Source organism: Misgurnus anguillicaudatus, chromosome 16, assembly GCF_027580225.2.
Source record: "Misgurnus anguillicaudatus chromosome 16, ASM2758022v2, whole genome shotgun sequence".
Classification (NCBI taxonomy): Eukaryota; Metazoa; Chordata; class Actinopteri; order Cypriniformes; family Cobitidae; genus Misgurnus; species Misgurnus anguillicaudatus.
In genome coordinates, this window is record NC_073352.2 from 28758051 (window position 1) to 28774496 (window position 16446).

The 16446-nt window shown below is 38.6% G+C and overlaps 1 protein-coding gene across 11 annotated transcripts in view; it reads right to left on the reverse strand.

Moving 5' to 3' along the window:
• LOC129421800 (protocadherin gamma-A4) overlaps nucleotides 1–16446 on the reverse strand; it is a 138338-nt gene that overhangs the window by 78873 nt on the left and 43019 nt on the right. Inside the window, exon 1 of one of the 11 annotated variants that reach the window (XM_055177378.2) lies at nucleotides 13301–15900. The exons of the other annotated variants lie outside the window; for them this stretch is intronic. Within the exon in view, the coding sequence (XP_055033353.2) occupies nucleotides 13301–15697 (2397 nt within the window). The 5' untranslated portion in view covers nucleotides 15698–15900. Of the gene's footprint in view, nucleotides 1–13300; nucleotides 15901–16446 lie in introns of those variants that run through there. 11 annotated transcript variants of the gene reach the window in all.

The window sequence follows — 16446 nt, forward strand, 5'->3', positions numbered from 1 at the left end:
TACTTACTAAATAACCCACATCGGCCGAACGAGGCACTATTTCAGCAACCACAGAACTACCAGACTGGACCGGATACAGAACCTGAGGCGCGTTGTCATTCTGGTCTTGTACGGATATAAAAACTGTAGCGTTGGAACCTAGAGGTGGAGACCCTCCGTCCTGTGCCCTCACCTGAATTTTAAACTCTTTCATTTGTTCATAATCAAACGATCGTACGGCGTGGATAATTCCATTATCCGCATTAACAGAGAAATACGTCGAGGCAGGAGAACCATTTACATTGGACTCTATAAGATAATATGCGATGCGCGCGTTTTGTCCTGCGTCAGGATCAGTTGCTTGAAGAGTCAGCAAGGTAACACCTGGAGAGTTGTTCTCCAATATATGTGTTTTATATTCACGTTGAGTAAAGACTGGTGCGTTATCATTGATATCAGTAATTTCTAGAGAAATAGTTTTTTTACTAAACAACGAAGGGGTGCCTTCGTCTGATGCAACCAACGTTAGGTTAAAACTGGAAACTTTTTCTCGGTCTAGTGGCCCGTCGGTTACCAAAGTGTAATACTTACGCGATGATGGTTTAATTGCAAATGGAGAGTTTTGTTCTAAACTCAAGCGGACCTGTCCGTTTTTTCCAGAGTCCAAATCTTGAACGCTTATCAAAGCCACGACTGTGCCGGGAGAAGAATCTTCTTGGATTTTACCAGCAAACGACGTCATAGTTATAACTGGACTGTTGTCATTTGCGTCTAAAACATCTATAAACAGCTTACTGGCTCCTGTGAGTCCACCTGGGTCTTTGGCTTGAAGGTTAATTTCGTAATGCTGTAATGATTCATAATCTAAGTTTCCTATAAGGTTAATTTCACCTGTATGCGCATTAATTTGAAAGAGCTCCGCTGCTGTCTCTCCGATATGAGTAAATGAATACGTCACATTGCCATTGTAACCTTGATCTGCATCCGACGCACTTACTGTAGCTATCAACGTCCCTTTTGAAGCATTTTCAGCTACACTTGATTTATACATTGAATCTGTAAAAATCGGCGCATTATCGTTGGCATCGAGAACAGTAATGTGTACTTTAAGGTTTCCTGACCGTGGCGGATCTCCGCCATCAACCGCCGTTAATACAAGTGTATGTTCGCTCTGTTTCTCTCGGTCCAGCGCGGATTGTAATACCATCTCTGCATACTTGCTGCCGTCAGAGGGGCTATGCTGCTTCAAAACAAAATAATCAGTAGGTTTCAGACTGTAGCTCTGAAGAGAATTTAAACCAGCATCAGGATCAGACGCTGTATCTAACAGGAAAACAGTCCCAATAGGTGTGGACTCGCCAATCTCAAGAATGATTTCTTTTTTAGAAAAAACAGGCGCATGATCATTAATGTCTTGAATCTCGATTGTTATAGAGAAAAATTCAAGAGGGTTTTCAAGCAAAATCTCAAGCCCGAAACTACAAGGGGATTTATGCCCACAGAGCTGCTCTCTGTCTATTCGGTCTTTTACCACCAAGTGTCCTTTGTTACGATTCAGTTCGACATATTGTTTGCTATCATCAATGACGAGGCGCGCCCGACCAGACACCAACCTTTTCACTTCCAAACCTAGATCTTTAGCCACATCTCCGACGAACAATCCCGGCCTCATCTCCTCTGGAATTGAGTAACGAATCTGTCCGGTCACAGTGTTCAGCAGGTAAAGAAGAAAAAACGAAAATCCTACTTGCCATTTTACACACCGCCACAAATGGACCCCTTTGTTATTCCACATCGTGCGAATATAGTATTCCAAGCAAAATGTAGCCACAGAGTCTCTCAAACGGTCAAGCATTCAAACACATTATTTGTATTAATCTTTCAGAATATTTCAGAGAGCTTTTCCTAAATACAAACAGTAGTGCGTCGTCAAGAAAGGATCTATCTTTTCTGACGCAGTGTCTACTATTAGCAGAGCTTTTGCTCACTATCGTCTCTCTGGGCAACAGCACCTCTTACAGTCATTAAGAAGCACAACATCAGTGCATCACGGCAGAAAGACAAGAATGTGTTTCTGCTTGTTTCTGACTGAAAGAGAAAATATGGCTGGATAAAACTCAGCAGTAACCTGACGCTTAAAACTGGAATGAGCTCAGTCAAGGAAAAAAATACTATTTTATTTAAAATACAAAAACTAATCAAAATCAAAGTCAAACCAAATGACCAAAAAAATCCAATGACAACCCTTATTATAAAACTTACCTCCGGATTCACAGACAAGGCTTAAAGGGGTCATATTATGAGATATTTTTAAGATGTAAAATAAATCTTTGGTGTCCCCAGAGTGTTTATGTGAAGTTTAAGCTCAAAATACCATATATATAATTTATTATAGCATGATAAAATCGCAAATTTGTAGGCCTGAGCAAAAGTGTGCTGTTTTGGGTGTGTCCTTTAAAATGCAAATGAGCTGATGAATTGCAAAAACTGATCTCAATGATGGTGGTTTGTTGCAATTAAAACTCAATTGTGCTGTCAAGTCCTTCTTTTCTCCCTCTTTCTCTCTGCACTAAATTGCAGTGCCGTGGTTGGATAGTGCAGATAAAGGGGGCGGTATTATTGTAATTTGCTTTGCTACCTACCTCACAAAACAGGCAAAATCTGAACGACCTAATTTTTCACATGCTTGCAGAAAATGGCTTACTCAAAATAAGTTACTGGGTTAATCTTTATCACATTTTCTAGGTTGATGGGGACACAATTATAGCACTTAAATGGAAAAAAATCTAATTTTCACGCTATGACCCTTTTAAGGCTAGTCCTAAGCTAAGACACATGTTTGAGCTGTCTCAACTGAATAAACTTGCACAGTGCAAATCTTAAAATATGCCAGTGCCACTGGTTTGTCTGATGATGCACACCAGTAACATCTTTTTCTAAAACATGTTTATAAAAGATGCTTAAAGATCTTAAATTTAACTAAGGCCTAGTCCTGGCTTTAACTAAAGCTTGTCTGGGGCACAATCATTTATTGAAAACATCACTCTCTTAACAGCTTGTGTGAGGCAATGCAACATTTACAAATCCTTCACTGAAAAAAAATATTCATTCAATTTACTCAATTTTTTAAGGTAAGTGGTCGCAATCAATTTATTTAAGCTACATTAAAAAATAGAAATAAAAAAACTTTTGTTTGAATGTAGCTTAAATAAATTGATTGTGACCACTTACCTTAAAAAATTAGTAAATTGAATGAATCATTATTTCAGTGTTTTAACTATTATTTTAGTCAAATCTATTCTTACTGCAATCAAAACTAAGAGAAAAAAGAGCCTGTAAGGTCCAATCATTAGAATTAATGTTATATGCTCTTGTCTGAGACCTACAACTACGAATAGAAGTTAAAAATCATTTTTGTTTACATTTACATATATGCATTTGGTGGATGCTTTCATTCAAAACAACTTAGAGGACATTTAAGATTTACATTTAATCAGTATATGTGTTCCCTGGGATTGAATCCATGTCCTTGCACTGCTAATGCAACGCTCACCAGAGCTACAGGAACAAAATCAATACAGTGTGGTACAGACAGACTTAACTATCCAGTTTGTGATCAAATCCACAGGAACCCAACAAAATCTTTTTTTAATTTGTTGTATATAAAGTGTGAATGTTAACAGCTTGAATAAATCAGACAGTGTGTAAATATCACTGTACCATGTGTGATATTGCTTGTGTGTGATTTTAACTCTTGTGGATATTTTTTTTCAAGCCCTGCTGTAGGGATATAAACATGAGCCATTTATGTGCTGCAGTCAAACAGTGGGGTGAGGGTGAAAATTGTGCTGCACATAGCTTAAAGCATCTGCATGCTGAAAAACTGGGCCAGAGTCCACCATTCAACATAATGACACACTCCACAGAGACCTATATAATCTTTCTCTCTCTCACACACGCTTGCACGAGCACACACACATATCTAAAACTGTGATGCAGTAAAATGTTGACACAGTGCCTGTGAACCACCACAAGATGGAGCAATCCACATATTCTAATATTCACATGCTGAATTGCACAGGAGCAAACAGAGCCCATTTCTGAGAATATTTGATCTCTCTGACAGAAGAGGTATTGTAAAAGAAAGGAAACAATGATCAAGTAAGAGAGAGAGAAAGGAGAGAGAGCAGATAATGAAGCTTTTAGTTCTCATGTGGATTATAAGTCAAATGTTTGGAGCCAAGTAATGAATATGTGTTTCTCATTATTTAAAAAAACATTTCGATTTAAAAGCTTACAATTATTTCTGAAGACAAAAATAAAATACTTTATTTTGAAAATAAATATAATATAGGCATAGGCTAATTTATCATAATGCGAATGAGTAATAATAGTACTAAACTATACTAATAAAAAATTAAGAATAAACAATAATCTGTAATGTTTTGACTGGTAGTGAACATGAAAACCACCACTGTAGTCTGACATACAGTTTTATCAATAAAATGAGTAAATTAAATTTTCTTACCTTAGAGGAGATCAGACAATGTCCATCAGAAAGTGAAAGGGCAGGTCATAAAGGAAAAAGAACAAAAAAAGATAAATCATTAACAATCTTCACTACCTTTAGGACCTTAAGGACATTATATTTGCCCAATTCAAAAAAGCCCACCCAAAGTGTCTCTTATAGTTTTTGATAATAATGTCTCATTTAGAAAACACGTCCCGTAACTTTAAATTTAATTTCAGTTTCAGACGGTTTAAGAAATATGGGTCAAACAGGGTTCTGCTTGATCTGCTCCAAACAGCCAACCAAGCCAGCATTGGAGTCAATGCCAACAAGAAGGCCAAAGCACATGGCCTCAAGTTAACTTCACATAAGCCATCATAATGAATCAAACAGATAACTAAACAGCACAAAAAAGAATCTTAAAGGTTAATAACAAACAATGAATAAACCCCCAATATTACGACGACATTACAATGACATCAAAACACACAATGACATTATGCCACCCATTAGATTAAGCGCTGATGCACCTGCGAGGAGAAATATCTCACTACAGACCTTCAAAATGCTTTTCTGAAGGTCACTTTAACCTGTCTACAAAACCACGTCAGACGGATTACAGAGCAACCTGAAAATTCTCTGGAGTCTGTTCTATATTACGTTGCAGTACGTTTTTGAATACAGTTCTCTCCAATACATACATTTTGTTTGTTGTTAACAATAAATTTGATGAGGACCAGCCAGTGGCCACCACAATGTACACACACAAACATCCCATCTCATGTTTAAAATGTGCAGCAAAAGCAGGCCTTTTCTAAAGCAACTGCTAAACACTGGAACTGACACACAAGTGTGGACATATCTAGAATTTAGTGATTTAAATAAATTTTGGCTAAAACATTCATTTTAGCCTTTTCTTGAAATAAGGTTTTGCACCAACAGTATAGTGTGGATTACTAACCCAAGGTGATAAGTGTGACACATGGAAAAACTTTAAAAAAAAATATATGCTGGGTTAACTATTTCTAACTTTAAAAATACCACAGAACCAGTTCATTTAGCACACTGAGCACATTTATGAAGACTGCAAAGAGAACCGAACAAATTCTTTGATATTTAACATGGTCATGAGTATACATGTAAATCTTGAATGAGTACTTTTCGGGTACTTTAAGGGTCTTTACCTGAGAAACATTAGGACTGTGTCCAGCTTCATAGTCCTTATATAGGCCCACATTCTCAAAGAACATAGTTAATATATAATTATCTAGTTAAAATAGAAATATTTATTCATCCAAATAAAAACATACTAATTACAAACTACACATACAGCTCTTAGTATGTTGAAGAGTGTTAAAGAAGGTTTATAAGGAAGAGAACAATAATATAGACACTGAAAAATAGGGCACACAGATGAACAGATGAAATAATGATAAACAAGTAAAAAAAAGTTAAGGTGAAAACAACTTCAGTTTCTTTTTCCAGCCTCATCAAATGCGCGCACGCACACACACACACACACACACACACACGCACGCACACCCAAAGAGAGAGAGATAAGCAAGACAAGTGTTTTATGCCATCAAAGGTAAATTTACACAAACAGACATTCTTGTTACAGTTCGGTGTAAAATATTTGATAGTGTTATAATGCCCATAGCTCTTTATGGTTGTGAGGTTTGGGGTCCACAATTACTCCGTATAGGGACAAACATCCAATCAAATCCCTGCATGCGGAATTCTTTAGAAATATGTTAAAAGTTCAGAGAAGAACACCTACTAATGCATGCAGATATCCCCTAATAACACGCATCCAAAAACGCTCACACAGCCAGACAGTAGGACGTGCAATTTTTCTCTGGTGTGCGTGTGTTTTTTTCCCCTTTATTTATTTGAAAGGGACAGTGCACATCAATCAACATTTTTTGTTTGCACTCAAAATGTAAATGCGCCAGAATTAGCTGTTGGGGATGGGACACATAACTGATGATGATTGGTGCGTGTATTAGAGAAGGTGAAAGACAACCACATAACTGATGATGATTGGCTTCATTTCCATCATTCCAACCAGAGGCAGGAAGTGGTGTGTGTGTTTGTGTGTATGTGTGTGTGTGTGTGTGTGTGTGTGTGTGTGTACCTGATAATTATCACGTTGTGGGGACCAATTGTCCCCACAAAGATAGGAATACCAGTGTTTTTGTGCCCTTGTGGGGACATTTTGATTTCTGTGAGGGTTGGGGTTAGGGAATGGGGTAGGTTAGGGGAATAGAATATACAGTTTGTATGGTATAAAATGCATTACGTCAATGGAATGTCCCCACAAAACATGGAAACCAGAATGTGTGTGTGTGTGAGCAGTGTTGCCAACTTGGTGACTTTGGTCGCTGAATTAAGCAATATTCTAGACCCCTTTAGCGACTTTATTTCAAAAATGCGAACAGGACAAATCTAACAACTTTTTCTGGCATGGTTGGAGACTTTTGAAAACTTTAAATTGGACTAGAAACAAAGTATTAAAGTATATAGCCATGTCACTCATCTCATTATAATATGTTATCTGGATAACACTGAATATAACTTATTGTATAGTTTAATAAAATAATTATACAAATCAATTACAACCTAACTATAGTGATCGTTTTACTAGCTCCTGGCCAGCATAGGGAATCAGTATGTTGTACCTTTTCTTGTTAAGTGAATCTTTTGTGGTATCTTATGCCTTTAGAATTAGTCAGAAAATGCAAATACAGAAAGAATACTGAAAACAAAGATCCTCTCTAGTGAAGGCTCCAAGCTTAGCATAGCAACGCTGCTAACATGCTATACACAGGGAAACAGACCAGAAGCGTTTTTAATGAACAGATTAAAATGTAATCTTAAATTCTGACAAGAAACTGTAAAATGTAAACTGTAACTGACTGTCGTTACACTCTGAACGCCCGCAATATATATCACTGATCATTATTGACTGGCTGAGGCGCTACACGCTAGCCAAGATGACTGTTACATGTTTTCTAATGAGAGGTTGGCATTTCCATAATATAAGCATCTTTGCTAAAGGTATGTCTCAGGTCTAAGCTGAGGTGATGATGGAAAGTGCCCTTCGTGTGCTTCTTGGATATAATTACAACAAACAGTGTATCAATGACTCAGAAAGCAAGGTGAACAACTAGAAAATAACACTTATGATAATGAAACTTTTATTTTGACATGTCATGGACGCATGGACTTTCATGCCAATGTAAGGGGGAGTTATACACTGTGTCTATTAGTCATTATGTTTTATTACGAGATAAGTTTAAATTGATGATTTTTATCAAAACACCAACTACATTGACTCATTTTACAATCCCACTAGCAAGTTATTTAGACAAAATAAAATCCTTTAATTCACGTGAGGAAGCTGGCATTTTTACGCACACTTCCATGTCATTGGCTATATGCCACTGCAGTAAAGGTTTACTGCACTATTAAAGTTAACGATTATTCAATTAATTTAAACGATCATCGAATATGGAAAAATGCATAAATTGACATCCCTACTTCTGACACTGTAGCCTTCTGATTGCGTTCTTATTCTATATGTCAAAATCAACAAAGCAAAAGCAAAATCTCAAGTCTTCTCTTTAAGAGTCGCTGGCTTAATTCATCTTGCTTCTGCAAAGTATTGAAGCAACTTCTATCAAAGTAGCCCAGAAAGTCCACAGGTAAAATTAAAAACAGGTAAGTCGGGAGTAAAGCGGAACCATATTTATATCTACACAACCTGCAATGATGCACACGACAAAGGCTTGAATTACCAGCCAAAGTTATTATTGTAAGATCACTAAGCACATGTCACTCATCTGTGCTCATCCTGAGTTCTCATTGATGACAGGCAGGCTGTCTTCCATGGCAAAAGTTGCAGTGGTTGAAAGCATGCATCAGTCACAGAGACCAGCAAGGTTTGTATAATCTCTGACCTACAAAAATACTGACTTCCCACAGTGTCGATCTGTAGAAAGCAAATCAGGCTGCATGATTTTCACAGTTTGATAAGATTGTCCATATCAACAACTATCACTTTGGGCCCACATTCACAGACATATGCATTGCCATTAATGTCTGTGATTGTAATGGGCAATTTTTTCCTGCTGAATAAGGGGAGGGGGATTGAAAATATCCACAGCAGTCATTGTTATGTTATAGAAGGAATAAAGTATATTTTAATCTCATTTTTACTGTAAATTGCACCTTAAGGTCATGAACGTGAAGTTACAATGGTTCCAGGTGAAGCGTCCTGTGGCACAGAATTATCATTCTCATCTATTACATCTATACAGTCAGGCAACTGTCCTCTGTCATCTTTGATTTGCACAACCAGCTCATTAGAAGCGGCATCCTCATAATCTAACACACCTCACCCATCATGAGGTCAATACCCAAGAACTCCCTTTCTTATCTGGCATGTGACTGAAAAAATAACTGGCGAAGACGCACAACTGCATGTGTTTCAAAACTCAAAAATAAACCTTACAAAAAGACAAGCACAAAAAAGTCAGAGCAACGCTGCCCCAGTTTGCACTGTTATACAAAACATGAACCCTGACAAATAAAACTACTCTGAAATATTAACAGCTACATTTAATTTCTAGAGAATAAAAATAGTGAAGGCCAAAGTGCATTGTGCTCATATCTTGATATAATTTCTCTACAGTAGCTGAAGCAAACAGTGCACTCTCATGCTGCTCCTGTCGGCTTACATTGTAATTTCAATTTCCCTCTCTCTTCCCTGTCCTGCCCTCCCTTCCTCTGCTTGCTGAGATGAAACTGAAAAACAGGCCACACAGCACATATGAGATCAGTGGATTGGCAGAAGAGCAATTTTAATGATCCCTCCTATTTTATTCAATTATTAACATGTCACGAATTCTGTATGGTGTATCTGAACTAACTGTATGTTTCATAGGAGAAAATAATGCATTGTTCGAAAGTATTCATTTTGGTGCATGTGTAGGTTTAGAAATGATCAGTGACTGTCTATATATTCGGTGAAAGCGAGTTCACTGCAAGATCCTGTTAGTCCTGAGCAGTGAAGAACAACTGCATACTAATGTGGATGACAAAAAAACGAAACTAAAACCAAATTCAAAGCGTACCTGATTATTTTCAGAGAAAAGAGTCTCTGAATCAAGCCCCTCAAGATCATCTACAGCAGACTGTAGATGAGTCTTTTTCAGCGTCAGGTCAGCAGTCAGCGTGCCTTCATTATAAGATCTGACAAACTTGAAATCACTCGTGTGCGAGCCCGTGGTCAAGTATGTGTCATAATTGTAAGCGCTGCGGAGAGTTCCCACACCCTCCACATCTGCGTAATTTGGAGGGAGATACGCGCTGGGAATGGCTACAGCTCCATCAAACAAAAGTCTGGGCTTTCTCCTGCGACAAAACCTCACGGCCAGGATGATGATGATAAATGTCAAGAAGAAAGTGGAAATGGAAACCAGGGCGATGATCAAATAAAAAGTAAGTTTAGAGCTGCTCTCGTCATGAGACATGTCTTTCAGTTCTGGAACTTCAGCCAAATTATCCGATATAAGTAAATATAATGCGCACGTGGCAGAGAGAGAGGGCAGTCCGTTGTCTTTCACGGAGACAATAAGGTTCTGTTTCATGCTGTCAGATTCAGAAAGATCTCTCTGTGTCCTGATCTCTCCGCTGTGGACACCGATAGTAAAAAGTCCAGGATCACTAGCTTTAATAATGTGATAGGAAAGCCATGCGTTCTGTCCAGAATCCGAGTCTACGGCGATCACCTTGGACACCAGGGAGCCCGCCTGCGCAGTTTTGGGTATCATTTCGGTCATGAAGGAGTTTCCGTCCGGAGAGGGGTATAATATCTGAGGGGTGTTGTCGTTCTCATCCATTATTAGGACAGTCACTGTAACATTACTGCTCAGAGGAGGAGAACCGTTATCTCTGGCTAACACCAGCACTTTAAAACTTTTCAACTGCTCGTAATCAAACGACCTCACGGCATGAATAATCCCGGTGTCTCCGTTAATGGATAAAAATGAGGAAACCGGTGCGCCATTGACATCAGAAGGTAACAGAGAATAAACTACAGTGCCATTCTGTCTCCAATCCGGGTCTGTAGCTGATACTGAACAAATAGAGGAGCCCGGTTTGTTATTTTCTTGCACGTGAGCTCTGTAATTCTGCTCTTTAAATACAGGTGGATTATCATTCACGTCAGCTACAGTAAAGTGAATATCCTTAGTGGAAGATAAAGGCGGAGTGCCCTCATCAGTAGCAGTAATTGTGATATTATAATCAGACACTAACTCGCGGTCTAATTCACCTGTGGTCACTAGAGAATAATAATTTTTGATTGAAGGTACAAGTTTAAATGGGACGTTTTGCTGAATGAAGCAGCGCACCTGTCCGTTATTCTCAGAGTCTCTGTCCTGCACATTAATGATGCCAACCTCTGTACCGGGAGACGCATTCTCGGGAACAGGACTTTTCAAAGATTTCATTATGATGACAGGGGCGTTATCATTAGTGTCACTTACATTAATTACAACATTTGAGTATGAAGTTAAACCTGAACCATCCTTAGCTATTATACGCAGCCTAAAGGTGGTTTCTTCTTCGAAATCTATTGGCCCTTGTACGCTTATGACACCTGTCCTCCGATCAAGAGAAAACAAATGTTTGTAGTCTTCCATAACATGACCGAATTCATACATAACTTCTCCATTCTGTCCCTCGTCAGCATCAGTAGCGCTAACTGTAACCACTACAGTATCTAAAGGAGAATTTTCAGGCAGACTGACTTTATAGACGGCCTGACTAAAGACTGGAGCATTATCATTAGCATCCAGCACAGTGACGTGTATGGCTACAGTACCTGATCTCGGTGGAGTCCCACCATCAACTGCAGTAAGAATTAAATTCACCTCTTTCTGCTTCTCACGATCCAACTCTTTATTTAGAATTATTTCAGCATACTTTTCTCCAAGAGAGTTACTCTGCACGGATAACACAAAATATTCATTATTTTGTATAGAATAACTTTGCACAGAATTTTGTCCAATATCATCATCGTTTGCTTCCTCAAGTAAAAACCGTTTGCCCTTAACTGCAGATTCGCTGATTTCAAAATTAATTACATTTTTACCAAAGAAAGGACTATTGTCGTTAACATCTTTAACATGAACACTGACACGATGCAGCTCTAAAGGATTTTCTAGCACGAGTTCTTGATTTATAACACATGAAGCTTTCTTTCCACAAAGCGCCTCCCTGTCGATCCTCTCCGCTACGGTCAGCTCTCCAGTATTCAGATTAATATCACAATGTCGTTTTCTGTTACCTTCAGTGTCAATGCGAGCCTTACGAGACGACAATCTGTTCACATCAAGCCCGAGATCTTTAGCTATATTTCCAATCACAAATCCGCGTTTCATCTCCTCCGGAACAGAGTAGCTCACGTCTCCATATGCTGTGTGCACCATTAAGAATGCGCAGAGAAAAATGCAGATCACCGTCACCAACAATCGCTTTTGCACCATTTTATTTCCGACGAGGACGAAAATCGATGCTAAAGGTAAACAACAGAAAACGACTATCGCAGTTAGATACAGGTTAAATTTCGATGTTCATATAAAGACCCCAACAATTTTTTATGGCCACTGGACACGCCTTCAACCAACAGTAAAAAAATGGGAGGAGAAAATTTTAATAAATTGAAAGACAGTTAAACAGCGACACCAGGAGGACCAAGCCAGATGATAATTCTGAAGTAACCGCTATGAAACATGTTGACAATAAGCAATCACATAAAAATACATTTAAAACAAAAATATTTCTGTCGACGTTAAAGTAGCTATAATTTAAAATACCATCATTATGAAATGTATGATACAGTTGGCATTATTTTCCTGTATCGCTGCATGCGCCACAAAACAACAACAACCACAAAAAAATCCTACACAACCAACAGTTCCGAGCACAATATGCTCAAAACGCTAAAACACATCAGCACCATGGACAGTGACAACTGAAGCTTACTGAATACTCCGTTTGAAAGAAATGAAACTCTGTCTGAAAAAATAGCTTACAATTTTAAGAAATTTTAAAATAACTCTCAACATGTAATGCTAGAAATTAAAGATTATGAGAAAACAAAATTACATTTTGATTTCATACATCACGAGATTCTATACTGAGAATCAAAAGAGTACATTTAGCAAGAAGGAAGTTTTCAGAATTACCATGAAAGAGCGACATAATTATTTATTGAGGTTGATGGAACAGTAAAATGTTATCTAAAAACGTAGAGCTAAATTTTAAAATGCTTGGTAAAACAAGATTCGTTATTCTTACAGAGATCTTAACAACACTCACCACCTAAAATACTGTACAGCCACGGTCAACAATTAACAAGAAATCCGGGTACACAAAAATATATATATATATATATATATATAAAAGCGAAATTATAAACTCATGAAAATCACTCGCATCAAATCAAACTGCTAAACTAAAATATTATGTTTCCTCCTTGCTGACCGATGGACTTTGACAAAAATAGTTTCCCCTTCAAGCTTACAGTTAGATCTATTCATTTAGCAGACGCTTATATCCAAAGCCATGCACAAAATGCCAATTATCATTTTGCATTAAGCAAATATGTTAAAAGTATGGGCTTGCAATATGTTGTTGCACAATATGTGACATAATGACTTAAAAACTAAGACGTTACAGGAGCAAAAAGAAAGAAATATCTGCAAAATATAAGTGGCTTAAGATACAGGAAATCTATACCTGAGATATATTCTCATTCTCCCCAAAATCATTAAGATCATCCATGGCAGACTTTTTGAGCGTCATGTCAGGAGTCAGCGTGCCCTCGTTATAAGATCTGACAAACTTGAAGTCGCTCGTGCGCGAGCCCGTGGTCAGGTACGCGTCATAATTGTAAGCGCTGCGGAGAGTTCCCGCGCCCTCCACCTCTGCGTAATTTGGAGGGAGGTACGCGCTGGGAATGGCTACAGCTCCATCAAACAACAGTCTGGGCTTTCTCCTGCGACAAAACCTCACGGCCAGGATGATGATAATAAAAGTCAAGAAGAAAGTGGAAACGGACACCAGCGCGATGATCAAATAAAAAGTGAGTTTGGAGCTGCTCTCGTCATGAGAAATGTCTTTTAGTTCTGGAACTTCAGCCAAGTTATCTGATATAAGTAAATATAATGCGCACGTGGCAGAGAGATATGGCTGTCCGTTATCTCTCACAGAGACAATTAGGTTTTGCTTCATGCTGTCAGATTCAGAAAGGTCTCGCTGTGTCCTGATCTCTCCGCTGTGGACACCGATGGTAAAAAGTCCTGGATCACTAGCTTTAATAATGTGATAGGAAAGCCAAGCGTTCTGTCCAGAATCCGCGTCCACGGCGATCACCTTGGACACCAGAGAGCCCGCCTGGGCAGCTTTGGGTACCATCTCGGTCATGAAGGAGTTTCCGTCCGGAGAGGGGTATAATATCTGAGGCGTGTTGTCATTCTCATCCGTTATTAAGACAGTCACTGTAACGTTACTGCTCAGAGGAGGAGAACCGTTATCTCTGGCTAACACCAGCACTTTAAAACTTTTCAACTGCTCGTAATCAAACGACCTCACGGCATGAATGACCCCGGTGTCTCCGTTAACGGATAAAAACGAGGAAACCGGTGCGCCATTGACATCAGAAGGTAACAGAGAATAAACTACAGTGCCATTCTGTCTCCAGTCCGGGTCTGTAGCTGATACTGAAGAAATAGAGGAGCCCGGTTTGTTATTTTCTTGCACGTGAGCTCTGTAATTCTGCTCTTCAAATACAGGTGGATTATCATTCACGTCAGCTACAGTAAAATGAATATTCTTAGTGGAGGATAAACGCGGAGTGCCCTCGTCAGTAGCAGTAATTGTGATATTATAATCAGATACTAACTCGCGGTCTAATTCACCTGTGGTCACTACAGAATAATAATTTTTGATTGAAGGTACGAGTTTAAATGGGACGTTTTGCTGAATAAAGCAGCGCACTTGTCCGTTATTCTCAGAGTCTCTGTCCTGCACGTTAATGATGCCAACCTCTGTACCGGGTGACACATTCTCGGGAACGGGGCTTTTCAGAGATTTAATTATTATTATGGGGGCATTATCATTGACATCAACAATATCTATTAACACAACTGAATGGCTGGCTAATCCTTGACCATCTTTAGCTTGAATCGGAAGTTCGATTAAACTCTCCTCCTCATAATCAATGTATCCTGTTAGTTTAATCTCACCAGACGCTGGATCAAGTGAAAATGTTTCCACAAAATTTTCGTTTAAATGCCCAAATGCATATGTCACCGCTCCATTCGGTCCCTCGTCAGCATCAGTAGCGCTCACTGTAACCACTATAGTGTCTAAAGGAGAATTTTCAGGCAGACTGACTTTATAGACGGCCTGACTAAAGACAGGAGCATTATCATTAGCATCCAGCACAGTGACGTGTATGGCTACAGTGCCTGATCTCGGTGGAGTCCCACCATCAACCGCAGTAAGAATTAAAGTCACCTCTTTCTGCTGCTCACGATCTAACTCTTTATTCAGCACGAGCTCTCCATATTTTCTTCCATTTGCTTTAGTTAGAACATTAAGAAGAAAGTGTTCATTGTTTTGCAACATATATGAATTCACTGAATTTACAGCAATATCCGCATCGTGGGCCTCATCCAGTAAATAACGAGATCCTTTGTCTGCTGATTCTCTTATTTCAAATTTGATTACGCTTTCTTTGAACTGTGGTGAATTATCATTTATATCATGAATATTGAAAATAAAGCGATGCAGCTCTAAAGGATTTTCCAGCACGAGCTCTTGTTTTATAACGCATGAAGCTTTCTTTCCACAAAGCGCCTCTCTGTCGATCCTCTCCGCTACGGTCAGCTCTCCAGTATTTAGATTAATATCACAGTATCGTTTTCTGTTACCTTCAGTGTCAATTCGAGCCATACGAGACGACAAACTGTTCGCATCGAGCCCATGATCTTTTGCTATATTTCCAATCACAAATCCGCGCTTCATCTCCTCCGGAAAAGAGTAGCTCACGTCTCCATATGCTGTGTGCGCCATTAACAATGCGCAGAAAAAAATGCACATCACCGTCACCAACAATCGCTTTTGTACCATTGTACTTCTGATCACGACGAAAATCGATCCGGAAGGTACGAGTAAACGGAAAATATATCAGAGTTTAATACACAGTTTAAATTTTGATGTTCAAGTAAAGACTCCGCACACCACCGTATTTGTATAGCTATTGGACACGCCTTCAACCACAGTAACGCAAAAGGGAGGAGAAATATAAATGAAATTAGAAAGACAGGTGAACAGCGACACCAGGAGGACTAAACGAGATGATAATTCTGAAGTAACCGCTTTTAACACATGTTGACAAAACACGCAATCTGGAATCACATACAAAAATACATTTGATTTAAAAGTAGAAAATGATTTCTGGCTATGTTAAGGTATATCTAAAATACAAACTTATTGAAATATGTGACAAAGTTGGCATCAAGTTCCTCTATCACTGCGCCACAAAAAAAAAAAAAAACGTCTACACAACCAAGTTTCACAGAACTGAGCACAATATAGTAAACGCTAAATCACATCAGCACCAGGGACAGCGACAGCTGAAGCTAATCCTTGGTTTGAAAGAAAAGAAACTGTGTCTTAACAAAAAACAACAACAGCTTACAATTTTAAGAGCTTTTAAAATAACTCTCAACACGAAAGGAAGGAAATTAAAGATTATGAGAAAACTAAATTACATTTTGACTTTATACTTGTCTTATGTTCTTACAGACACTAACAACATTCACTACCTAAAACACTGCACGGTCAACAATTAACATGAAAGCCATTTACATAAAAAT